The sequence below is a fragment of the Plecotus auritus genome, assembly GCF_963455305.1.
Source record: "Plecotus auritus genome assembly, chromosome: 7".
NCBI classification, from domain to species: Eukaryota; Metazoa; Chordata; class Mammalia; order Chiroptera; family Vespertilionidae; genus Plecotus; species Plecotus auritus.
The window spans coordinates 52,733,209-52,759,286 of record NC_137774.1 but is presented as its reverse complement, the minus strand read 5'-3'; the positions used below and the strand labels follow the sequence as shown (position 1 = coordinate 52,759,286).

Below are 26,078 nucleotides of genomic sequence, written 5' to 3'. Positions count from 1 at the left end.
CTTTTTTATGGTTTTTAATTTTTTTAATTTATTGATTTGAGAGAGAGTGAGAAACATTGATTTGTTATTCCACTTATTTATGCATTTATTGGTTGATTCTTGTATATGCACTGACCAGGGATCGAACCCACAATCTCGGCACATCGAGACAATGCTCCAACCAACTGAGCTTCCCAGCCAGGGCCACCTTTTTAATGTTTTAAACAGTCCTCACACTTCCTTTGTGAAGGACCTTGGGAGTTCTGCCTTTATTCTCAGTTCTCTATTACTGCCTTCTTAAAATGGAGTTTTTCTTTTTCTTTTCTTTTTTTTTTAATGTATTTTTATTGATTTCAGAGAAAGGATGGGAGAGGGAGAGATAGAAACATCAATGATGAGAGAGAATCATTGACTGGCTGCATTCTGCTTGATCCCCACGGATTGAGCCATGTCCCTTGACTGGAATCGAACCTGAGACCCTTCAGTCTGCAGGCCAATGCTCTATTCGCTGAGCCAAACCAGCTAGGGCTATTACTGCCTTCTTAACAGGATGCATCACCTGATTGATTTAAGACAGTGGTCGGCAAACTCATTAGTCAACAGAGCCAAATATCAACAGTACAACGATCGAAATTTCTTTTGAGAGCCAAATTTTTTAAACTTAAACTTTTTCTAACGCCACTTCTTCAAAATAGACTCTCCCAGGCCGTGGTATTTTGTGCAAGAGCCACACTCAAGGGGCCAAAGAGCTGCATGTGGCTCGCAAGCCGCAGTTTGCCAACCACTGATTTAAGATATAGAGTGAAGACCTAATGAGAAGAACTCAGGTCTCTAACTTGGAAAGTCTGGGTAGAAGGTTACATGCCAGATATTGCAGAGATTTAGTCTTATTTCTGAGCTGAGAGTGCTCCACAGACTGGAATCTCCCAAAAGAAGGGAAGCACATTAAGTAAGAGCCACACAACCCAGCCTGCTGCAGCTCCCTGGCTTTCCTGGTCCTCAATTCCTCTGAGTGGTCATCTCTGTTTTACTTGCCAAACCTAGGTTTCAGCCCATTATATCCCTCGGCTTCAGGTTTACACTCAGCAAACTTACCCTGGCACATCAGCACCGGGAGATTTCCATACTCTTTCATTAACATTGCAATAAGAACCAGGAAGAACTTTGCTAATAATTAAAGAAAGTTTCTAGGCTCAGTAACTTTATTACCATTCCCTGTAGCCCGGTAGGCTTACACAAACCTGGGAAGGTAACTGCTGAATACCTGACTATTGTTGAGGCCAGTCTGTTGCAGGGTTCACATTTCAGGTCAAATTGGGAGGGTGATTCCTGGCTTTAAATCTAAAGGTTGACTACTCTGAGGCTTGACTGCTGCTTTCATACTGGCTTTGACTTACATACATGTGGTTTCCAAGGAGAAAAGTTGGTCAATCAGATGAAATTGGAGTCTTGACAATGTACGTACCCTGTTATATTCCCAGTCAGCTGGCCCCTTTGGTGCCTGCCTAAGTACCCAAGTAACTCAATCATTCTCTTCAAACCAGGTCTTTCTGATTCTAAAAGGAAGTAAATGAACTGGACTTTTCGGGGAGGTCATAGGGATAAGAAAGTACTGTAGGTATAAAGCCCCTGAGATTTTTAGGAAGAATGAGCTCTTCATATGAGTTATACTTATTAGTCTTTCCTTTTCAACCTATAAAAACACTCCCTTATGCTGAACTTCTTGCAGTTAACACACTTTCCATCTACTCTTCATAACAGGATTCTTGAGAGGTCTACACATGTTCTCTTCACCTTTGACTCAGAAAGTACATTTTTATCATGTCATCCCAAGGAAATAGTGAGAGATGCATACAAAGAGTTATGTATAAGGATGCTCATTACAACCTTTTACTTTAATAAAAACTGGAAACAACCTAAATAATCAATAAAATGGAGACTTTAAAATTTTATGTCATATATAAATCAGGATTTGGTAATGTGGCAAATGACAGAAAACCCCAATAACTGCAACAGGAAAAGGTGTGCTGTCTGAGGCTGTTGTGATAGCTGCATTCTTTTTTTTTTTTTTAATTTAATAAATCTTTATTGTTCAGATTATTACAATTGTTCCTCTTTCCCCCCCCCCATAGTTCCCCTCCACCTGGTTCCCACCCCACCCTCTGCCCTTACCTCCCCCGCACTGTCCTCATCCATAGGTGTACAATTTTTGTCCCGTCTCTTCCCGCACCCTCCACACCCCTTTCCCCCTGAAAATTGTCAGTCCACTCCCTTTCTATGCCCCTGATTCTATTATATTCACCAGTTTATTCTGTTCATCAGATTTTTTATTCACTTGATTTTTAGATTCACTTGTTGATAGACATGTATTTGTTGTTCATAATTTTTATCTTTACCTTTTTCTTCTTCTTCCTCTTCTTAAAGAATGCCTTTCAGCATTTCATATAATACTGGTTTGGCAGTGATGAACTCCTTTAGCTTTTTCTCATCTGTGAAGCTCTTTATCTTACCTTCCATTCTGAATGATAGCTTTGCTGGGTAGAGTAATCTTGGTTGTAGGTTCTTGCTATTCATCACTTTGAATATTTCTTGCCACTCCCATCTGGCCTGCATATTTTCTGTTGAGAAATCAGCTGACAATAGTATGGGTGCTCCTTTGTAGGTAATTAACTGTTTTTCTCTTGCTGCTTTTAATATTCTCTCTTTGTCTTTTGCTCTTGGCATTTTAATTATGATGTGTCTTGGTGTGGTCCTCTTTGGATTCCTTTTGCTTGGGGTTCTGTGTGCTTCCTGGACTTGTAAGTTTATTTCTTTCACCAGGTGGGGGAAGTTTTTGGTCATTACTTCTTCAAATAGGTTTTCAGTATCTTGCTCTCTCTCTTCTTCTGGCACCCCCATAATTCGGATGTTGGTATGCTTGAGGTTGTCCCAGAGGCTTCTTACACTGTCTTCAAATTTTTGGATTCTTTTTTCTTTTTGCTTTACCGGCTGATTGTTTTTTGCTTCTTTGTATTTCAACTCTTTGACCTGATTCTTGTGGTCCTCTAGTCTGCTGTTAGGTCTCTGTATAATATTTTTAATTTCAGTCAGTGTATGCTTAATTTCTAGTTGGTCCTTTTTCATATCCTCAAGGGTCTTGCTAAATTTATCGGCCTTTTCTAGAAAACTCTTGAAAAACCTTATAACCGTGGTTTTGAACTCTATATTCAGTTGTTTTCTTTCCTCCATTTCTTTCGTTTGTGATCTGTTTCTTTGTCTCCGCATTTTCGCTGCTTCCCTGAGTTGGTAGACTAGCTTTGTGTGGTAGGTGTCCTCTAGGGCACAGTGGCTCAGCCTCCCCAGTTACCTGAGGTGGACACTCTTGGTGCACCCCTTTGTGGATTGTGTGTACAGCCTTGTTGTAGTTAAGTCTTGATTGTTGTTGGTATCACTGGGAGGAATTGACCTCCAGGCCAATTGGCTGTGAGGATCAGCTGTGTCTATGCTGGGAGAACTTCTGTGCTGGAGACAGCCTTATGAGACATGACTTGCAAAATTGCAAAAGCCTCTGTGTTCAGCTTGGATGGGGCAGAGTCTCAGGGCCAAGCAGACAGCCTTGGCTTCCCGTCATGCCTGCCCTATGAGGCCCCTGGGTCTCAGTGTCCTGCGGTAATTGCTGCAAGCACCTCTGAGAGAAAGCCACCCTCGAGTTTCACCCGCTGCCAGACAGTCCAGTTTCTCCCCCAATGAATCTGGATTCCCAGATTCTCTCCCCGAAATGGAGTTCAGTGCAGTTGGGAGCTTCCGTCTTCCTCCCGCTAGAGAAAGCCAGCGGCACACTCAGCAGTCAATCCTCTCTGCGCGCACTCGCACGCGCGCCTCCAGACCTCTGCCTTTCACGGCTCCCCTGAGTTTCCGTGCACTCCACTCTTTTCCCAACAACCCAGACTCTCCCCATATGAGTCTGGGTCCCCAGGGTCTCGCCTGAAACTTGGGTTCAGTGCAGTCGGAACTGGAATTCAGCACAGTCGGGAGCTTCTGCCTTCCTCCTGCCAGAGAAAGCCAGCGGCATGCTCAGCAGTCAATCCTCTCTGCGCGCACTCGCACGTGTGCCTCCAGACCTCTGCCTTTCGCGGCTCCCCTGAGTTTCCGTGCACTCCTCTCTTTTCCCGACAGTCCAGACTCCCCCAGTATGAGTCTGGGACCCCAGGGTCTTGCCCAGAACTGGGGTTCAGTGCAGTCAGAACTGGGGTTCAGTGCAGTCAGGAGCTTCCGTCTCTCTCCCGCTAGAGAAAGCTAGCCAGGCACTCAGCCACCCGTCCTCTCCGCACGCGTGTCTCCATACCTCAGCCTTTTGCAGCTTCTCTGAGTCTTCGTGTGCCCCTCTCTTTCCTTCTAGTTGTAGAATTTCCACTCAGCCAGCTTTCCTGTGGTTCTGGATGATGTCCATTCTGTCTTTTAGCTGTAGTTTTGATATTGTTGTGTGAGGCAGCAGTTTAGGTGTTCACCTATGCCGCCATCTTGGTTTCTCTCTGCATTCTTTTTTGTCACTCTGTTGTGTTTGGCCTTCATTCTCTAATATTACTTCATGGACCAAGATGGCTACTTCAACCCTAGTCCTCAGGGTACAAACCCCAGCCAGCAAGAGGGGCAGCACTGAGAAAGATGGGTCAGAGGTCGTTCACCAGCTGTCTCTTGCAACACTTCTGTTCACATTCTGCCAGCATGTTTATCTAAGGCGTAATTGTTAATCTATCAGAAAAGAAAGGAACTTTGCAGAAGTTCTCATTTGGACCCAAGCCTTGAGTTGATTAGGGTTGAACTTGAGGCCAAGGACAAGTCAGACAGTTGATCTAGAAGGAGTTACTTTTTTTTACATTTATCTGTTTAAAGTTTCCCAGTGTTAAGTTTTATGTTTTCCTGCCTTGAGGGAAGGTGATCCTTTGAGATACCTTGCTGCCTTCTGCACTTTATACAGTTTTTTGCCCCTTATTTGTTTTATCAAGATGCTAACTTCCAAAGCTCTTACTTGTATGTTTCAACCCTCAGAGTCTGGTTGGTAAGCAGCCTTTGACTCCACCAAATATATACAATACACCAGTAAAATGTAGACGTTCAAAACATTTACTAAAAATCACTAAATTGTGCGATTTATTTATTTTTAAATAATTTTTATTTTAATACATTTTTATTGATTTCAGAGAGGAAGGGAGAAGGAGAGATAGAAACATCAATGATGAGAGAGAATCATTGATTGGCTACCTCCTGTACCCCCCACACTGGGGATCGAGCCCACAACCCTGGGCATGTGCACTGACCAGGAATCAAACCTCATCGACCTTCTGGTTCATAGGTCGATGCTCAACCACTGAGCCATCCCAGCAGGGCTAAATTGTGCATTTTAAATGGGTGGATTTTATATTATGTAAATTATACCAATAAAGTAGTTTTTAAATATCCAGAAAAAAATAAAATGTAGGGTAAGTAGATTAGACCAGTGATCTCCAAATACAGGGTAAAGCCAAAGTAGATTTAGAGCTATGAGTACACAAAACACAGTTTAGTCTTGTATTGTTATTCATTAATTACTGCATTATTGTCCATAGAACAACTGTAAACCTACTTTTGCCCCACTCTGTATTTTTTATCATAATCCCCTGACAAAAAGAAATGAAATTTGAGTATGTGCTTCCATATTTGTGGGTTTATTTATTTAAATTATGTACATGTCAAACTCTGTTATATGATATAAAATAGCTAAAAAAAAATAGAAATTTAAGCAGATAGAAAAACAGATATAGAAATTCTAGTGATTTCTTGCTTTCCCTCCACGGATCGTCTTGCACATCCCCTGGACTACTGATACAGGCAGTCGGCACAGAGCTCTGCAAGGGACTACAGAACAGGAAAGAAAGAGGGTTCTTTTTTATTAAGGAGCTGAAATTGGGCTAATGCCTCAGTGACAGCCACTACTTTGACATTTGCATACACCCTGACAGTCTTTAAATGCTTCCTCTCACGCATCATCTTATTTGCTCTGTAAAGAGAAATGAAGTGGATCAAAATAGGAGACAGATTGGGAAGAATCTTGAATGCCTTACCTGAGGAGTCTGGACTTGATAATAAGAGCAGTGCGGCCTATCGATGTGTCAGATTACAGAGGGGACACGTACAGTCCAAGAGCCCCTTGGTGATGGGCTTTCCTCTCCCCGGTGAGAGGGCAAGCACTGAGGGAGCGCCTGGAGTTGCACCTGTCCTGTGGCCCTGCTCCGAGTGAAGTGCCCTGGATCAGCAGGCCCAAATCTCCAGATAATATAGGCCACGGTGGCTCGCCCACTCGAGGACTCATCTTTCAGCTGTCAGAACCAGGGATTAGTAGGCTTAGCCTCCACTGCCCACCCTTTTCCTTAGACTGCTGCTCCAGCCACACGACTACTATTGGTTTCCGGAGTGATGCCGATGCATTTCGTGGGCCTCCCCACCAGGAGTGTGCATGGAGCTGTTTTAACACTAAGGTATTTTTCCCTGATTCCTGTCTCTTTTTCCTCCAGCAGCCGAAGCTCAGCAGCTCATGTTCTACATACCGTAGTTACCTCTATTTCCAGGGAGTAGGGCTAGGCTTGTACTGGTCTCTGTTATCTCCCTGTCTGTCCCCACCAGCTGAGCTGTCTGTCCTGCTTACTGCAGGTGCAGTATGAGAGCCACGTGGAATGGCTAACAGGACACTACTTTGAAAAGTCTAAAGCTGCCTGCCCTCCACAGAAGGCACCGAGGGCTTTGGTAGAGGTAGCAGTGAAGCCGTAGCAATAACTATACTATTTATATATTTTTTATAGAAATAGCCATATTACTTAGTGCTGAGGCTCATCATGCTGAAAACCCTTCAGGGACGCTCCCTTGACCAGAGTCCTAGGAGGGTCAGTGAGTGGCTTTTGTCCATAGAGAGGTTAAAGCAGCCTGCTAGGCAGGGAGCAATGAGAGCCTGGTCCCCCTGGTCATGCGGTGGATGTTGCACAGCACCTGAGCCAAAGAGAGATGGCTATCTCTTTATAATCTCTTCAAAAAGGGGCTCAGACCCTGGCCTGTGTCAGGTGATGCCATAGATCCATGCACCAGAACGGGACAGGAGGACACAGGTCTGTAGTGTGGACAGTGCAGACACAGATCCGATGCAGAGCCAGCTGCAGAGACCTCTGGCTGAGTCAGGCCATGCGGTGCCTCATTGCGGGTGGCATGTTGCCAGCATCCTGGTGACAGAGCATCTTGGGTTTGCATCAGAAAACCTGGTTCAGCCCTAAATGGTTTGGCTCAGTGGATAGAGCGTCAGCCTGCAGACTGAAGGGTCCCAGGTTCGATTCCAGTCAAGGGCATGTACCTTGCTTGTGGGCACATCCCCAGTAGGGGGTGTGCAGGAGGCAGCTGATCGATGTTTCTAACTTTCTATCCCTCTCCCTTCCTCTCTGTAAAAAAATCAATAAAATATATTTTAAAAAGGAAAAAAGAAAACCTGGTTCAGACCCCACTTTAACAACCTTTCAAGCAAGCTAGTTAACGTCATCTGTCAGGGCTCTTAAAAGGATGTCCGCGAGGTGGAATGAAGTGACACTCCTGTGTACTCTTTCATTTAAAGCACTAATACTGTTACTCTTATAAAGATATGTGTCATTCTGCCTTGTGCCAGGTTGGCTCTTACCTACCATCTGTCTCCCTAACTTGTAGACAAAGCGTTGTCTCATTGATGTCTGTTACTTCCCCTCAGCAACGAGCCCGAAGCTCCCAGCATGTTCTGTGGGGTTGTCCATCGATTTCTAGTTGTGTGCTGTTTCTAAAGTTTAACTCTTTCAACAGAAATCTGGATATTAAGGCAGCCCCCCTACAATTCCTGTCACAAGGCTGGCACCCACCCGCAGAGCTTAGGGAGAGGTTTGCACCTGGTTAGAAACGATGCTCAAGTTGTGCTTCTTCCTTCCAGGGATTTCCCAGATGACCCGGGTGTGCAATGGGACACAGAGCATGTGGCCAGCATCCTCCTCCAGCACATAGAAGCAAATGACATCAACCTGGTACGAACGCCCTCCCAGTCACACCTTTCCTGTGGCCACCTTTCCCCAACCCACAACCCCCAGTCCTTCTCCAGGGCCACTCCAAAAGAGGAGAACCCTCCAGCGCTCTCTCAAACCTCCTGATGACAACACACCCTTTGAGAGACTAAATAACCAAACTGCCAGCGCTCGGAGGCAGAGGACTTCCCATGGTGTTCTCTGTCCTGCCATCTAAAAGCTCAGGTCCCCAAGGAGCCTGGGCTGCAACTCTCATTTGTACAAAACGTCCCCTTTTACCGAGCATTTTCACATTTAGAGTATTGTTTTAACTTTAGAGGTAAAGGTTATAATCTCATTTTATATCAAGGAAATTGAGTTTCCAGAGGCCGGCAGCTAGCCCAAGTTCGGCAAGTGGCAAAATTAGAATTGTAATCCTGTTTCAAAAAAGCACAAGGATAAATTCACACCCACTATGGGGAGGACATTTGAGACCGCCAGAGCCATAGAGGAAATTCACACTCACCTGCAGGGGTGGGCATGCCTGGGAACACCCATCCGCTCTCCCAGGATCCACGGGAGCGGGCCTCGCCAGTGGTCAAGTTTAAGCCTGCTTACTGTCTACTTCTAAAACAATAAGAATAAGAACCCTTTCATGAGTTGATACCTAAAATTTAGCCGTTTAAAGTCCCAGTCATATAAACATTGAGTTCGATATGTCCTTTTTGAAAGGTGAGCCCTTCTGCAGAGAGCCACGCTAGGCTTTCATCTTGATGAATTCACTGAGTGAAGTGATTATTGGACCGTTCATAAGACAGATTTTCATTAATGTATTGGTCAACCATCTTTTTTCTAATGACAGAAGATTTAGTAGTCTGCTGTCTTTGTTTGAATGGCAAAAGAGCACCTGCCTGACTCACTCCATATCCATCCCATACAGGGGGAGTTGCAGGCAGGCCTGGGCCTGCTGGCTCGTCTCTGTCTTGCTGGGTGCATTGACTTTGTTTTCTTTTCTGACTGGAAAGTGTGGACCAGCAGCTTGCAGGACCACACCTCTCACCTGTTGACAACACACCTGGGGGTCTGAGTGTGAAAACCGGAGGGTTGTGGCCCTGGGCTTAGGAGTCAAACCCCCTGCCATATTGACTGCCCAGCCCACATAGTTAGAACTTCTCACAGCTCCAGAACTCAGATGTGTAGACAGAGCTGGTCTTCAGTTCCAGCCTAAAATTCGACAACGAGGTCTGCGAGGTGTGCTGCAGTACCCCTTGGTATCCCAGGACCAGCCCCCAAACACCCTCCTCCTCCCCTACTTCAGTGCATAAGAACAGCTGGGCTGCAACTTAGTGGGAGAAGTGGATGGGATCTATGAACTGCAGGTGCCGCCCTGGCCACTGGCTCGGTTACTGGGAGTGTCATCTGTGCACCAAAGCGTTGGGGCACATACCTAGGTTACAGGTTAGATCCCTGGTCAGGGCACCTAGGGGAGGCTACTGATCAATGTTTCTCTCTCTCTCCCCCTTCCTCTTTCTCTAAAATTAATAAAAATATATCCTTGGATGGGGACTAATAAAGAAAAAAAAAGAAATGCAGGTCCATGCACAAATCTACAAAGGTCTGGGGAGCTGGGTGCACCTGGACTCAGCCCTCCTCGCTGCAGAAGGAAGAGGGAAAGTGTGAGAAGATGTGGACAGCTTGCCTTATGGATCACAAAATGGCCAATTTCTAGAGAAAGTCCTGTGCCTTTTTTAAAGGAATTCTGCAGTTGTTGGATGCAGCCCTTTGTATCTTCACTCAGTCATTTAGTAATCATATTTTTAAATCTATGTTTTTACTTACTTTTTTGTCTACTTGTCATTTATTGAAAGGGGAGACAAGAAAGTGGTTGCAGAGAAAATACTTAAAAGGCAATAGCTGAAACTTTTTCAGAATGAGAAAGTCCTTAACCTACCATTTCAAGTAGTCCAGTGAGTCCCACAGGAGGAGGGAAATCCATATGCAGGTATATCATGTGAAACCGCAGCACACCAAAGAGAAAGAACATCTTAAAGGTAGCAACGCAAAAAGCCTAATTCACCTACAAAGGAGGAACTGTTTCTCATTGTTGATATTTTCTCTGACTATTGAAATCTAAAGAAACATTTTTCTAAGCTTAGGATAAACTTGCCAGTGTGGGAGGAACCTAGACCTAGGCTTTGTGTGAGCCTTTGAAAATAACAAAGGCCCCCTACACTCCCCACCTCAAAATGTGAAATGAGGAAGAATTTGAAAAGTGCCTGAGGCAAACTCCAGGTGGCCCCAAATCCCCGCATGCCTGTGATAACCTGGCCCAGCAGCCAGCTGTCTGCTGTCCTGACGGAGCGCTAGATGTTCAAGCCTGTGTTGCTGCGTAATTCCGAACACTTCCACGTGGCTTTATTTATTTTTTTAAATATGTTTTTATTGATTTCAGAGAGGAAGGGAAAGGGAGAGAGAGAAACATCAATGATGAGACTCATCAATTGGCTGCCTCCTGCACACCCCCTATTGGAGATCGAGCCCGAAACCCAGGCATGTGACCTTGACCAAAATCAAACCCGGGACCCTTCAGTCTGCAGGCCAACACTCTATCCACTGAGCCAGGCAGCTAGGGCCCACGTGGCTTTATTTTGTCTTCACCTCAACCCAAGGAGGAAAGGAGGGCAGGTGTTATTTTCCTGATCTCTCAGATGAGGAAACAAGACATTGGAAGTTGGAAGAACTCCCAGTGGTAAAGTTCTGTGACTTGCCCAAGGGGCTGGAGTAAACTAGTGTCCTGAGTAGAGCAGCTGCAGCCTGCCCCTCCCCCACCCACCCACCGTGTTGCATAAAGAATGGGATCAGCCCTAGCCAGTTTAGCTCAGTGGATAGAGCGTCGGCCTGCAGACTGAAGGGTCCCGGGTTCGATTCCAGCCTAGGGCACATGCCCGGGTTGCAGGCTCGATCTCCAGTAGGGGGCGTGCAGGAGGTAGCCGAACAATGATTCTCATCATTGATGTTTCTATCCTCTATCCCTCTCCCTTCCTCTCTGAAATCAAGAAATATCTTTTTTTTTTAAAAAAAAAAAATGGGATCAGCACTTGAGTTAGATGGTTAACTGGTTTTTTAATAGACTATATTTAAAATTTTTTTCAATTACAGTTGACATACAATATTATTTTAGTTACAGGTGTACAACATAATAGGCTGCTGTTTTCCATCCACAGCAAAACTGAGCAGAAAGTCCATACATAACCCCTGTCCTCTGCACTTTGTTGCAATAGTGAACCTGCACTGTCACATCACCATCACCCAATGTCCATAGTGTACGTGAGGGTTCACTTGGGTGTCGTATATTCCATGGATTTTGACATATGCATAATGACATATATCCACCATTATATGATTAGCTTTTTATAAACCTTTAACTCAGACTTTTTTTAACTTTTGATTATAGAGAATTTCAAGCATACAAAAGTAGAGGAAATAGTTTAGTGAACCTCTGTGTTCCTATTACTCAGCCTTAATAATTAACACATAGTGTTAATTATTAAACACCTCCCCCACCTCCTACATTATTTTGAAACAAATCTTCGCCATCATATTTAAATATTTTTGTATGTAATTCTAAGACACTGAATATTTTATTAACATTAATATCATTATCACATCTAAAATTAATTCATATCAATGTTTCGCATTTCCAATAGTCTCATGCCATAAATGAGTTTTTGTTTTTCTTTTTATACCTTGTTTGAATCAGGATCAGTGGATAAGACTTTACATTTTCTTTCCATCTGTACCCCACCCTCCAGCCTATGCTCAGTAAAAGCTGCTCACAGTTTCCTGTACATGAAGTAAACACGTTTTATATGGTATAGTATAGAAAGACCAGTCAGCCCGGCCGGTGTGGCTTGGTGGTTGCACATTGACCTATGAACCAGGAGGTCACAGTTTGATTCCTAGTCAGGGCACATACACGGGTTTCAGGCTTAATCCCCAGTGGGGACTGTATAGGAGGCAGCCAATCAATGATTCTCTCTCATCATTGATATTTCTATTTCTCTCTCCCTCTCCCTTCCTCTCTGAAATCAATATATATATATATATATGAAAAGAAAGACTGGTCATGAATTCCTTCCCAGCCTCTTCCAATTCCAGTTTCAGGACCCTTCATCTATGCTATGTGGTCACCTTCCTCCCCTGGGGACAGCTAGCCTCTTTCCATCACCCCTAACCAACCAGTACTCTTCCTTTTTCTGGGTCCTTGATTTCTCTAGAATATTTCTTTTATTATTCAAGTTATTCTTTTATTATTATTACTAGAGGCCCAGTGCATGAAATTCGTGCATGGGGGGTGTGTCCCTCAGCCCAGCCTGCACCCTCTCCAATCTGGGACCCCTCGAGGGATGTCCGGCTGCCCGTTTAGGCCCGATCCCAATAGGATCGGGCCTAAACAGACAGTTGGACATCCCTCTCACAATCCAGGACTGCTGGCTCCAAACTGCTTGCCTGCCTGCCTTCCTGATAGCCCCTAACGGCTTCTGCCTGCCAGCCTGATCACCCCTAACCACTCCCCTGCCAGCCTGATTGATGCCTAACTGCTCCCCTGCCAGCCTGTTTGCCCCTAACTGCCCTCCCCTGCCGGCCTGGTCACCCCTAACTGCCCTCCCCTGCAGGCCTGGTCACCCCTAACTGCCCTCCCCTGCAGGCCTGGTCCCCCCAACTGCCCTCCCCTGCAGGCCTGGGTCCCCCCCAACTGCCCTTCCCTGCAGACCCGGTCGCCCCCAACTTCCCTCCTCTGCTGGCTTGGTCACCCCTAACTACCCTCCCCTGCAGGCTTGATTGCCCCCAACTGCCCTCCCTTGCAAGCCTGGTCCCTTCCAACTGCCCTTCCCTGCTGGCCTGATCGCCCACAACTGCCCTCCCCTGCAGGCCTGATCCCTCCCAACTGCCCTCCCCTGCTGGCCATCTTGTGTCCACATGGAGGCAGCCATCTTGTGTGTTGGAGTGATGGTCAATTTGCATATTACTCTTTTATTAGATAGGATTATTATTATTATTATTATTATTATTATTATATTATCATTGTTATTATTTAAATTGTTCCTTGGGCTTTTTAAAACCCATCCATGTAGAACTGAAATGTTGGAATCTACGTTTTTAGTTAATAAACAGATCTATATTTATGGGAATGGAAGCAGAGGCCATCTATGAATAAACATATTTCTGCTGTGAACTTAACCCCAGGCCATGGTGGAAATTGTCCCCTAAAGCTTTTGTGCCTCAGTAAGGCACAAGGAAAAGAGACCCGATAGCTCAGGCAGCATCATGAACAAAGTCCACACGGCAGCCAGCCAGGAAAACTAAATGTGCTAATAACTGGCGAGGCAGATAAAGACAAAGCTACTCTAAGCTTAGTAGCACATCATGGCTGAATTGCACTCTGCTCCACCACCAGGAACCAGAACTAACAGCAAAACCCGCTGTGGAAAAGTCTCCATACAGTCGGTCACACCCATAGTTACACACCATTGATCTGAGCTGGGTCAGTTCAGATATGTTCAGAACGTGAGGAGTTTCCTGGCTCTGCTCTCTTCTGTCCTTCCCAAGGGAGGGCACAGCTGTGAAACCCTCCAGGGCAGGAGTGAAACCCTCTATTTCTCTGCAGGTGGTGACTTTCGATGCTGGGGGAGTAAGCGGTCACCGCAATCACGTGGCTCTGCACGCGGCTGTGAGGTACGATGCTCTGGGTCATGGGGGGGAGACGTTTGTCATTTGCTCAGGGGGACGTTTTCTGAAGCACTGTGAGCCCATGAAACTGCACTGTTAGCAGCGAGCTGTGGTGGCAGTGGTGGCGATGGTGCTCATTATATCTCCCGCATTCTCCCCATGAGAAATCTCTCAAGTCCTATTGTTTCATCTCCCAAACAGCTGCGTGTGTGTGTGTGTGTGTGTGTGTGTGTGTGTGTGTGTGTTACACCATGGATACAGCAAAGGGGGAACTGATTTACTTTCTCTCTTTGCTTTGGCCACTGAAACCTCTAGGGCCAAATGTGCAACCCTTAGTAGCACATGTACAAGACTTTAAGGATTGAGTTGTGTGAACCAGTGTGCCTCCTGGCTTCATCTTCTTTTTCCTCCCTATTCTCATTTATTTTTGTCATCATCAGTTTTATATATATGTATATTCCTCACACAAGGGTATGTTTTTATTGATGACAGAGAGAGGAGGGCGGGGGGGAGAGAAACATAGATTGGTTGTCTCCCGTATGTGCCCCAACTGGAGATCAAACCCACAACCTAGGTATATGCCCTGACCTGGAATTGAACCCACAGTCTTTTGTTGCATGGGACAACACTCCAACCAACTGAGCCACCCGGCCAGGCTGTTGTATATTTTATACATATTTCATATCTTTCTTTGCAGGAGGGGGATGTATATACATAATATGAAATCTCATTTGTACTTCACAGTGACCCTATTTGACTGATATGAATTTTACCAGTAAAAAATAAAACCTGAACCTCGAAGATATTAGGGACTTACTCAGGGTCATACGAACATATATCATATTTCCCGTCCTCAAGAGAAGGGCTTCCTGTGTGTGGGTGCCATGGCAGCAGCTTGGTAGACCTGGTCCAACTACTGAGGAAGGAAAGGGGCAGCTTGAAGTGAAGGACTTACCTATTATCTCCTCAGCATGCCCAACCTTCTCAGACTGGAACAGAGAAATGTGTGACGGTGGAATGACCTTACCTGTCCAGTCGGGCCTCCTCGTTTCGCCCAGGCAGGGAGGCGGTTTGCCTGGCACTGCCAGGCCAGGGTGGCAGAGGCAGCCCCAGACCCCAGGAACCCTGGGGCTCCACTTAGTGTCTCGTCTGCTGCCTCTGAAGACCCATCCAGAATTAGAGCCTTCCAGCGTTGTCCCTAAAGTGTGCGTCGCCTATTGGAAGAGGCTGTACATGATCACCCAGTCTTTCCACAGTATCCCCCTGTTTCCCTGACACGGGGCAGGCAAGACTGCTCCCGCCCTAGGAAGACCACTCACATCCTATTCCAGCCAGAGGCTCCACTTGTAGAGAGACCTGACTGTAGGACCAGTCGCCTCTGTGCTCAGGATCCCAGGAACCTTTCTCTGATTTTCTACTTCTCAGGGCTCATACTTTATCAATTCTCTCCAACTTCTCTTCCTAGCCTCTGCTCCCAAGAAGCCCTTTTCATGTGTGTCTGTGTGTCCGGACTACCTGCCTCATCTTCCACCCTCAGCTTTTAAAACAAATTGGGCCAGAGGTTCTGAAATCCCTGCTGCTGGACCTGCTTCCCTCTGAAGGAGGAGACACAGAGCTCCGCTGTCAGAGTTGGGAGTGAGTGGGGCAGGTCGGAAAGGAGAGAGGGTGCCAGGGAAGAAATGTCAGCATTTTAAAATAGTCTCCCGCTAGCCCGGCTGGCGTGGCTCAGTGGTTGAGCATTGACCTATAAACCAGGAGGTCACGGTTTGATTCCCAGTCAGGGCACATGCCTGGGTTGTGGGCTCGATCCCCAGTAGGGGCCGTGCAGGAGGCAGCCGATCAATGGACAAGGAAGACAACACTTTGTTCCACATTTCTCTCATCACTGATGTTTTTATCTCTATCCCTCTCCCTTCCTCTGAAATCAATAAAAATATATTATAAAAATAAAATAGTCTCCCATCATACACACATTACAATTTCAGAGAGAAAAACCTTGAAGAGTCCACCCCTTCCTCTCCAATGGGCAAGGCCTGAGCCAGGGCTCTTCGTCAGCCCTGGCCAGCCTCCAGATTGGGACTAGCTGTCCTTGGGTAAGGTGCCCACCGTGGGCCCTTCAGCTGTAGCATAAATCTATGTGTCAATTTATGCAAAAGAAGCTACCTAGAAACTGACCTGGAGGGACCATGGGGGTGGCAGGCTTCCTCAGAAGGCCCTTCCTGTTACCTGCAAAGATCATTTTACTCCTCTCACTCTGTCCTTTCCCTCCCCAGGACCCTCCATTTGGAAGGGAAGTTACCTGAAGGTAAGCCTGTCCCTTGTGCTAAAGGCCACTAGGTCAGGGAAAGCCCTGGTGCCCTAGGAAACCTATTAGTGTGAAATTTGTAACTGTGTCTACAGAGAGCTGCCCTAGGCCAAGCGGAGGTGGTAGGTGGGAGACTGGCCACCCTCTTCCTGTCTTGGCTCAGGGTTCTGTCTATGCGGGTCCCTGGGTCTCAGAACCAGGGTGTATCCACCGAGAAGTGCCCAGCCAGCAGGCAGCCCCCATGCATTGAGGGGAGACTGAGGGTGTGGTCAAGGTTCTCCAGAGAACCAGAGCTGATAGAACCAATAGGAGAGTATTTAGTTACCTATTTATTACAAGGAATTGCTCATACAGTTATGGAGGCTGAGAAGGCCCAGGATCTGCCGTCTGCAAGCTGGAGGCCCAGGGGAGCAGGTGGTGTCATTCTGTCCAAGCCCCAGGGCCCGAGAAGCAGGGAACCAATGGCGAGATCCCAGTCCCAGCCCAGGGCCTGAGGGCAGATGACCAGCATCCCCCGTCGGTCAGGCAGAAAAGAAGTTCTCCCCTCCTTGGCCTCTTGTTCTCTTCAGCCCCTAATGGATGCTTACACACACACACACACACACACACACACACACACACTCACTCACTCACACTGGAAGGCAATCTACTGACTCAAATGCTAATCCCATCTGGAAACACCCTCACAGACACCCAGAAATCATGTTCAGCTAATCATCAGGGTGCCCTGTGGTACAGCAGACATGCCAGGCCCTGCCCACTCGCCTTCTAGCTTTCTCACGGGTGGGTCTTTTCCACCTCTGGTGTTCGTTCAGTCTGTCTGTCCAAACTCAGCTCCCATCTCGCAGTTAATTAGCCAGATTGAAACTGACTGGTGGGTGCTTGATGGATTAATCTGCTTGAGTTGAAAACTCTTCCTAACCCAAAGGATGGTGCATGCCCCCACCCGCCATATATTGTGTGGTGCGGCTGCTTGACCTATGAGCTAGTGTCTGGTCTGTCAGTGGGACAATGCACACATCCCTCCCAGGAATGCTGTGAAGATGAAAGATATGAAAACATGTGAGCATGTGCCCTTTCTGAGGCTTACTGAGATCACCAAGCTGTGAGGTCTTTGGAATTTGACTATAGTTTATTTGATTCTTATTTGTTAACCTTGTGAGACAGGCAGGTCCCACACTATCAACACCATTTTACAGATGAGAAAACAGGCTCAGAGAGATTAAGAGGCTTTCCTAGTTCTTTAGTGACAAAGCAGGAAGCAGACCTCTGGCCTTCCAACACAGAAATTTCTGTCTCTGTCCTCTTTCCCCTGGCCCTGAGGTAGCCAGATCCCAACCTCTAGCAACTAACCTTTTCTTGCTAAGACTGTAGCAGGGAGAGGCAGCAGGCCAGGTGTCCTGCGGTCCTTTCACTCTTCTCATCTGTGAGAATGATGGACAAAGGGCCACTGCCCTGCCCTGAGCCCCAAGGGGCAGGTAGGGTGCTCCGGAAAATCTGTCTGGAAGCAACAGCTTGTCCCTTCTCCCCACTCCCTTCTCCACACAGGGTGCATGGTGCTCACACTTCAGTCTGTGAATGTGCTGCGCAAGTACATCTCCCTTCTGGACCTGCCCTTTTCTCTGCTTCATGCTGGCGATGTCCTCTTCGTGCTCACCAGCAAAGAAGTGACACAGGCCAAGGTGAGGATTGCAACTTTCTGCATACCCCAAATCCAGATCTGCCCCCGACTCTGGGCTCCTCAAACCCTGGCCCTGCAGAGGCCCTAACCAGAGCCCTCCCCCAGCAGCCAGCCTCTGCCCCTGCATGACAGTACTGGTGCTAGACCTGGAGTCATAGATTTTCAAGAACTGCCTTTTTTTTTTTTACTGATTGTAAAGATAATACATGCTAAAAAAGCAAATAATAACATATGCTTATTGTAGAAAATCTGGAAATGCATAAAAGCATCAAAAGAAAATTAAAATAATAAAATTTCCTGCAATCCCACCTCTCATATGTAATCCTAGTTAATATGTTGGCTTATATCTTCTATATAAAGAGTATTAGATAAATATATGTACATAAGAATATATTTATTCTTATATTTTTATTGATTTTGGAGAGGAAGGGATAGGGAGAGAGAGAGATAGAAACATCAATGATGAGGGAATCATTGATCGGCTACCTCCTACACGTCCCACACTGGGGATCAAGCCCACAACCTGGGCCTGTGCCCTAACTGGGATGTGAACTGAAACCTCCTGGTTCACAGGTTGACCCTCAACCACTGAACCATGCCGGCCAGACTATCTATACTAATAAAAGGGTAATATGTTAATTAGACCAGGTCGACCAGCCATCTTCTGGATGTCCGACTTCCTTCCGGACAAAGCCATGGTGATGGGGGCTGAGGCAGAGGCAGTTAGGGCCGATCAGGCTGGCAGGGGAGAGCAGTTAGGGGCGAAATCAGACTGGCAGGGGGTTAGGGGCGATCAGGCCAGCAGGGGAGGGCAGTTGGGGGTGAGATCAGGCTGGCAGGGGAGGGCAGTTGGGGGCGAGATCAGGCCGGCAGGGGAGGGCACTTGGGGGCAACCAGGCTGGCAGGGGAGGGCAGTTGGGGGCAACCAGGCCAACAGGGGAGGGCCATTGGGGGCATTAGGTAGGTAAGTGATTAGGAGCCAGTGGTCCTGGATTGTGAGAGGGATGTCTAACTGCCGGTTTAGGCCCGATCCCACAGCGGACAGTCAGACATGCCCCCACAGGGGGCAGTCAGACATCCCTCGAGGGGTCCTGGATTGGAGAGGGTGCAGGCCGGGCTGAGGGACATCCCCCCGATGCACGAATTTCATGCACCGGGCCTCTAGTCTATATTAATAAAAGGGTAATATGCTAATTAGACCAGATGTCTGGACATCTTCCAGACGTCCGACTTCCTTCCTGACAGTTAGGGGGTGACCAGGCTGGCAGGGGGGCAGTTGGGGGGTGGCCAGGCTGGCAGGAGGGCATTTGCGGATTGGCCAGGCCAGCATGGGGGCAGTTGGGGGGTGACCAGGCAGGCTGGCAGGATGGCAGTTGGGGGGCGACTAGGCAATCTGGCAGGGGGGGCAGTTGGGGGGCGACTAGGCAATCTGGCAGGGGAGCAGTTGGGGGGTGGCCAGGCCTGCAGGGGAGTGCAGTTGGGAGGGACCAGGCCTGCAGGGGAAGGCATTTGGGGGGGACCATGCCTCCAGGAGAGGACAGTTGGGGGCAAACAGGCCTGCAGAGGAGGACAGTTAGGGGCAACCAGGCCTGCAGGGGAGGGCAGTTGGGGGCAACCAGGCCAGCAGGGGAGAGCAGTTAGGGGTGACCAGGCTGGCAGAGGAGGGCAGTTAGGGGCAACCAGGCCTGCAGGAGAGGGCAGTTGTGGGGGGACCAGTCCTGCAGGGGAGAGTAGTTGGGAGGGACCAGTCCTCTAGTTCTCTTTAATAAATGGTGCTAGGAAAATTGGACAGGTACATGCAAAAAAATGAAACTAGACCACTAACTTACACCACACACAAGAATAAACTCAAAATGGATAAAAGACCTAAATGTAAGTCTGTGTTATAAGCTTCCTCTGATTTGTATCTTCCTTCATTTCTTTCTTCAATGTCATATAGTTCTCTGAGTACAGGTCTTTTACCTCCTTGGTTAAATTTATTCCTAGGTCCCTTATTTTTTTTTATTTTTTTTTTTTTGGCTTAAACAACAGAAATTTATTTTCTTTTTTTTTATTATTATTAAATCTTTATTCAGATTATTACAATTGTTTCTCCTTTTCCCCCCCATAGCTCCCCTCCACCCGGTTCCCACCCCACCTTCTGTCCTTACCTCCCCCCCACTGTCCTCATCCATAGGTGTATGATTTTTGTCCAGTCTCTTCCTAAACACCCCCATACCCCTTTCCCCCTGAGAATTATCAGTCCACTCCCTTACTATGCCCCTGATTCTATTATATTCACCAGATTATTCTGTTCCTCAGGTTTTTAATTCACACTTGTTGATGGATATGTGTTTGTTGTTCATAATTTTTATCTTTACTTTTTTCTTCTTCCTCTTCTTTAAGAATACCTTTCAGCATTTCATATAATACTGGTTTGGTGGTGATGAACTCCTTTAGCTTTTTCTTATCTGTGAAGCTCCTTATCTGCCCTTCAATTCTGAATGATAGCTTTGCTGGGTAGAGTAATCTTGGTTGTAGGTTCTTGCTATTCATCACTTTGAATATTACTTGCCACTCCCGTCTGGCCTGCATAGTTTCTGTTGAGAAATCAGCTGACAATAGTATGGGTGCTCCCTTGTAGGTAATTAACTGTTTTTCTCTTGCTGCTTTTAATATTCTCTCTTTGTCTTTTGCTCTTGGCATTTTAATTATGATGTGTCTTGGTGTGGTCCTCTTTGGATTCCTTTTGTTTGGGGTTCTGTGCGCTTCCTGGACTTGTAAGTCTATTTCTTTCACCAGGTGGGGGAAGTTTTCTGTCATTATTTCTTCAAATAGGTTTTCAGTATCATGCTCTCTCTCTTCTTCTGGCACCCCCATAATTCTGATGTTGGTACGCTTGAAGTTGTCCCAGAGGCTTCTTACACTATCTTCAACTTTTTGGATTTTTTTTGCTTTTTGCTTTTTTGGTTGAGTGTTTTTTGCTTCTTTGTATTTCAATTCTTTGACTTGATTTTTGCATTCCTCAGGTCTGCTGTTGGGTCTCTGTATAATATTTTTTATTTCAGTCAGTGTATGCTTAATTTCTAGTTGGTCCTTTTTCATATCTTTGAGGGTCTCGTTATATTTATTGGCCTTTTCTAGGATATTCTTGAAAAGCCTTATAAGCATGGTTTTGAATTCTATATCCAGTCATTTGTTTTCCTCCATTTCTTTCGTTTGTGATCTGTTTCTTTCTCGCCGCATTTTCACTGCTTCCCTGAGTTGGTAGGGTCGCTTTGTGTGCTAGGTTTCCTATATGGCCCAGTAGGTCAGCCTCCCCAGTTAACCTGAGGTGGATACTCTTGGTGCACCCCTTTGTGGACTGTGTGTACAGCCTTGTTGTAGTTAAGTCTTGATTGTTGTTGGTATCACTGGGAGGAATTGACCTCCAGGCCAGTTGGCTATGAGAATCAGCTGTGTCTACACTGGGAGAAGTTCGGTGCTGGAGACAACCTTATAGAATTAGCCTTGCCAAATTGCAAAAGCCTGTGCTCAGCTTGGATGGGGTGGAGTCTGAGGGCGGAGCAGACAGCCTTGGCTTCTCGTCAGCCTTGCCCTTGTGCGCATGCACGCCTCCAGACCTCTGCCTTCTCCGGCCGAGAGTCCAGATTCCCCCCGCAAGAGCGTGGGTCCCCAGGGGCTCGCCTGGAACTGGGGTTCAGTGCAGTCAGAACTGGGGTTCAGTGCAGTCAGGAGCTTCTGACTCCCTTCTGCTAGGGAAAGCCTGTGGCAATCTCCACCGTCTTTGTGCACACTGGAACGCACGCCTCCAGACCCCTGCCCACCAGGGGTCCCCCGGGGCTCCTCTGAGTCTCCGGGTGCCTTTCTCTCTACCTGACAGTCCAGAATCCCCCTGTATGAGCCTGGGTCCACGGGGTTTCACCCGGAAATGGGGTTCAGTGCAGTCGGAACTGGGGTTCAGTGCAGTCGGGGGGCTTCCTTCCCCCTCCCCGCCAGAGAAAGTCAGCCAGGCTCTCAGCCGCCCTTCCTCTCTGCACGCACAAAGACCCTTTGCCGTACTTCCAATTCTCTGTGAGCTTTTCTCTTTCCTTCTAGTTGTAGAATTTCCACTCAGCCAGCTTTCCTGTGGTTCTGGATGGTGTCTGTTCTGTCTTTTAGTTGTAGTTTTGAAATTATTGTGTGAGGCAGCAGTTTAGGTGCTTACCTATGCTGCCATCTTGGTTTCTCCTTGGTCCCTTATTTTTTTGATTATAGTAGTAAATGGGGTTGTTTTCTTAGTTTCTCTTTCTGAAAGTTCATTATTGGTGTATAAAAATGCCATCGATTTATGGATATTGATTTTGTATCCTGAAATTTTGTCAAATTCATTTATTAGATCTAATAGTTTTTTGGTGGAAAAACAGATGTGAGAGAGAAACATTTATCGGTTGCCTCCCGCCCACACCCCGACCGGGGATCAAACCCGAAACCTTGGTATGTGCCTTGATCAGGAATCAAACCCATCACCTCTTGATGCCTGGGAGGACGCTCCAACCAAATAAGCCACCTTACCAGGGTTCTTTTAATGTTTAAAGCTGTTTATAAAATAAGCAGCATTACTTGTATAATATAATACATTTATACTTACTTTGACTAATAATTTTTATCTCTAGGATTTTATCCTAAAAAAAAAAAAATTAACAAAAGTGTGTTCAGAGATTTACGTGCAAGAATGTTCATGACTGACTATAATGGGTGATAGCCCAAAAAGGAACTAATAGCAGCAGGTGAATGATATAGTATTATTGTGTAACTAATAAAATCATAGTTTGAAAGACATGTAATGAAAATGCTCTAAAGTGGGGAGGGTGGAGAATAGAAATAATTTTGACATTTTGTAGTATTCCCTAGGAAATTTTGCACCAAAAGTAATAGGAATAATAAAGTTTGTAAAAAACCAAGTTGACAATAAATATATAATTCCTGTAATTGCCCATCTTATTGAATGGCTGCTGAAAACTCATTGAAACATTAGGAAGCTAAATCAATTGGCCACTTGACAGCATGATGTAGGAAATTCTTATAACTTGGGAACTATTATAAGGAGACAAATCAAGTGTCTTTGGACTACAAAGTTCACCCCTTTGCTCAAGGTGTTTCTAAAATGAACATTTTATTTTTACTATGGTCTTTAAATTTTTGACACTATTTTGTGAGTTCGTCCATTTTGTTTCTGCAAATACTTTTTTATTTAAAAAATTAGTTGTATTTCCTGTTGAAACAATACTGTATAATACTTTTCTCAACTATATCCTATATCCCTTTATCATTTATTTTCTTTTTAAAAAAATATATATATATTTTATTGATTTTTTTTAAGATTTTATTTTTTTATTAAGTTATTATATGTGTACATATCTTACCATTGCCCCCCATTTTATTGATTTTTTACAGAGAGGAAGGGAGTAGGATAGAGAATTAGAAACATCGATGAGAGAGAAACATTGATCATCTGCCTCCTGCACACCTCCTACTGGGGATGTGCCCGCAACCAAGGTACATGCCCTTGACCGGAATCAAACCTGGGACCTTTCAGCCCACAGGCCGATGCTCTATCCACTGAGCCACACCAGTTAGGACTTATTTTCTTTTTTTTAATATATATATTTTTTTATTTCAGGGAGGAAAGGAGAGGGAGAGAGATAGAAACATCAATGATGAGAGAGAATCACTGATCAGCTGCCTCCTGCACACTCCTAGTGGGGCTCAAGCCCGCAACCTGGGCATGTGCCCTTGACCAGAATCATACCAGGGACCCTTCATCTGCAGGCCAACACTCTATCCACTGAGCCACACCAGCTGGGACGATAGTTCCCTTTATCATTTAAAGCTTGTTGTTATCACAGGTGTACTTACATCTCTGAAGCCACATATGTCCTGACAAATATAAAATGAGTTATTCAGAGGAAGGTTTATAATGATATTAACTTGGAGAGGAAGATCACTTTGGTACTTAAAGAAAAACAGGCAGAAACCGTCTATGTTTATATACAGTTAAATCAGTTGCTATTATCTGTTCTTTTTAAAAGCTGAGCTATTCCAGACCTGCATAACTAGACAATAAACATTTCTCCCATTAGGCAGCAAAGAGAACCCATGCCTGTGTGCACCATTCTTCCTTCCTCTCTAACAGCGCTTGTACCTTCCAGGCTACCAAATTCAGAGGAGTCTGAGCCTGGTATTCTAGCTGCCCCCGTGAAACACCCCGTGTGTCATACATGTGAAGTGCTGGAGCAAAGTGATTAAGAACGAAGACTCCAGAGGCAATCGGATGACTCTGGGTTCAAATGTCAGCCCATTCTGAACTAGCTACTAGAGATTGATGTGTTTCCTCATCTATTTTTTAAGAAATAATAATAGCACTTAACTCACTGGGTTAAAATTGAAATGCTGCATGGAGACTGAGTGCTCCAGGCCATGCGCATCCTCTGCTGTTATCACAGGGAATGTGTGGCATGGGAGAGGGAGGCAGTACGTGGCAGCCAGTCCTCGGTTCCGAGGTTACAGGAAGAAGCCAGTGAAGGCTATAGCATCGGGGTGTTGTTGGGAGGGAGATGAAACTGAAGTTAACAGGAACTGCTCCAGTGCCTGTGTTTGCTAACTGGTGCTCTGATTCCCCACAGAGGGCCATGTCCTGCCACCGCAGCCAGCTCCTGTGGTTCCGCCGGCTCCACGTGCTCTTCTCCCGGTACCTGAGAATCAACTCTCTGCATGCTCTCTGATCCCGGAACAAGGAGAGAAAGGACCAGGAAGCGGAGCCTGCTCTGGAGCTGGCTTATGTCCCTGCGCCAAAGGAGCGTAGGGTGGCCTCCCAGGACTCTGCTCCTCAGGCTCGCCAGCCCCTGATGATCAGAGGCCAGGCAGGCCAAAGGACTGTCTAAACTTCAGCTCCCACCCTGGCCAGTTTGGCTCAGTAGATGCGGAGTGTTGGCCTGTGGACTGAGGGGTCCCAGGTTCAGTTCTGGTCAGGGGCATGTGCCTTGGTTGCGGGCACATCCCCAGTGGGGGGTGTGCGGGAGGCAGCTGATCTATGTTTCTCTCTCATCGATGTTTCTAACTCTCTATCCCTCTCCCTTCCTCTCTATAAAAAAAATCAAAAAAATATATTTTTAAATAAACAAACAAACAAATAAATAAATAAACTTCAGCTCCCTCCTCTGGGAAAAAACACACAACAACCAAAAACAAACCCAAGGATAACCATAGTTACCCTGCTAGCTTCTCCCACGCTTGTGAAAAATAATATATGTGAAAACCCAGCGTACGGCAGACACCGAGCACCCAGCTGCGGTCATGTCAGTGACCGTGCAAGTGCTCCGGGCCAATGCACAGGTGACGCTGCGCGCATTTACGCTGTTTCAGAGCCGGCTCATCACACACACACACACACACACACACACACACACACACACACACACACACGTAGTCTCTACTGAATTAGTTTAACCCTAGTTCCTTTGATTTATCTTTGTGGCCTATGTATCAGATTTGAATCTAGGGAAAACTTGCTCTGTTTAACATCACATTCAGATGGGGCAGCCAGGCTCCGACTGCTGTGGTGGGCAGTTTCACATAAACACGAATATGATGTGGGCCCTGCCCTCAGCGAGTTTATAATCAAACATTAATCTGGCCTTTTTAAATAAAACACACACACACACACACTCAATAACCTGATGTCTTAAAATTATACTACAAACAAAAGCATTCTGAGAGGTCAGGATCCAGCTAATGCTCCAGGGAAGTAGCTTGAGGCAGGGAAGCTCCGTGGTAGAAAGCACGGCCCCGCAGACTAGAGAACCTGGGTGGAGGCCAAAATTACCAGCAACGTAACCACAGAAGAGGTGCTTAACCTCTCCCTGCCTCAATTCTCTCATCTGCAAAACAGGGACAGTAATGTACCAACCTGAGAGGAGATGGTGCCGGAGGTGCATAGAAAAGGGTCTGACACACAGTAATGCTCAGGAAAGAAGAGCTGCAAGTATTCTGAGACCTTAGAGAGAAAATGGGCGTTAAGCGGAGGGACTAGCAGGAATCAGAGGCTGATACAGAAAAGACCTTGGGACCTGGCCGGGTGGCTCAGTTGGTAGAAGCATTGTCCCATACACCAAAAGGTTGTGGGTGCAATTCCCAGTCAGGGCACATAAAAGTATGTCCTTGGGTAAGGATTTAAAAGGAAAAAGAAAAGATCTCCTGAGTATTCCCTCTGCCTGTCACATGAAGCCCTGAATTCCTAGCTCCATAGCAGCAGGTTAGAGACCTGCTTCTTGGGTCTCTTCACCCAAACTTGCTCCACTTTGCTGAGGGCCACCATTGTCTTGAATGCCTCCTGGGGGCCAAATTC

The 26,078-nt window shown here is 46.2% G+C and overlaps 1 protein-coding gene across 2 annotated transcripts in view; it reads left to right on the top strand.

Moving 5' to 3' along the window:
• Positions 1-24,845, top strand: part of PIGL (phosphatidylinositol glycan anchor biosynthesis class L) — a 97,369-nt gene extending 72,524 nt beyond the window's left edge. The window contains exons 3-7 of one of the 2 annotated variants that reach the window (XM_080680939.1): positions 7,931-8,021; positions 13,666-13,733; positions 16,001-16,032; positions 17,581-17,714; positions 24,358-24,845. In XM_080680939.1, the coding sequence (XP_080537065.1) occupies positions 7,931-8,021; positions 13,666-13,733; positions 16,001-16,032; positions 17,581-17,714; positions 24,358-24,456 (424 nt within the window). In that variant the 3' untranslated portion in view covers positions 24,457-24,845. The remainder of the gene's footprint in view (positions 1-7,930; positions 8,022-13,665; positions 13,734-16,000; positions 16,033-17,580; positions 17,715-24,357) is intronic. The other variant, XM_080680940.1, reaches the window with a different exon arrangement.
• The last annotated feature ends 1,233 nt before the right edge of the window (positions 24,846-26,078 follow it).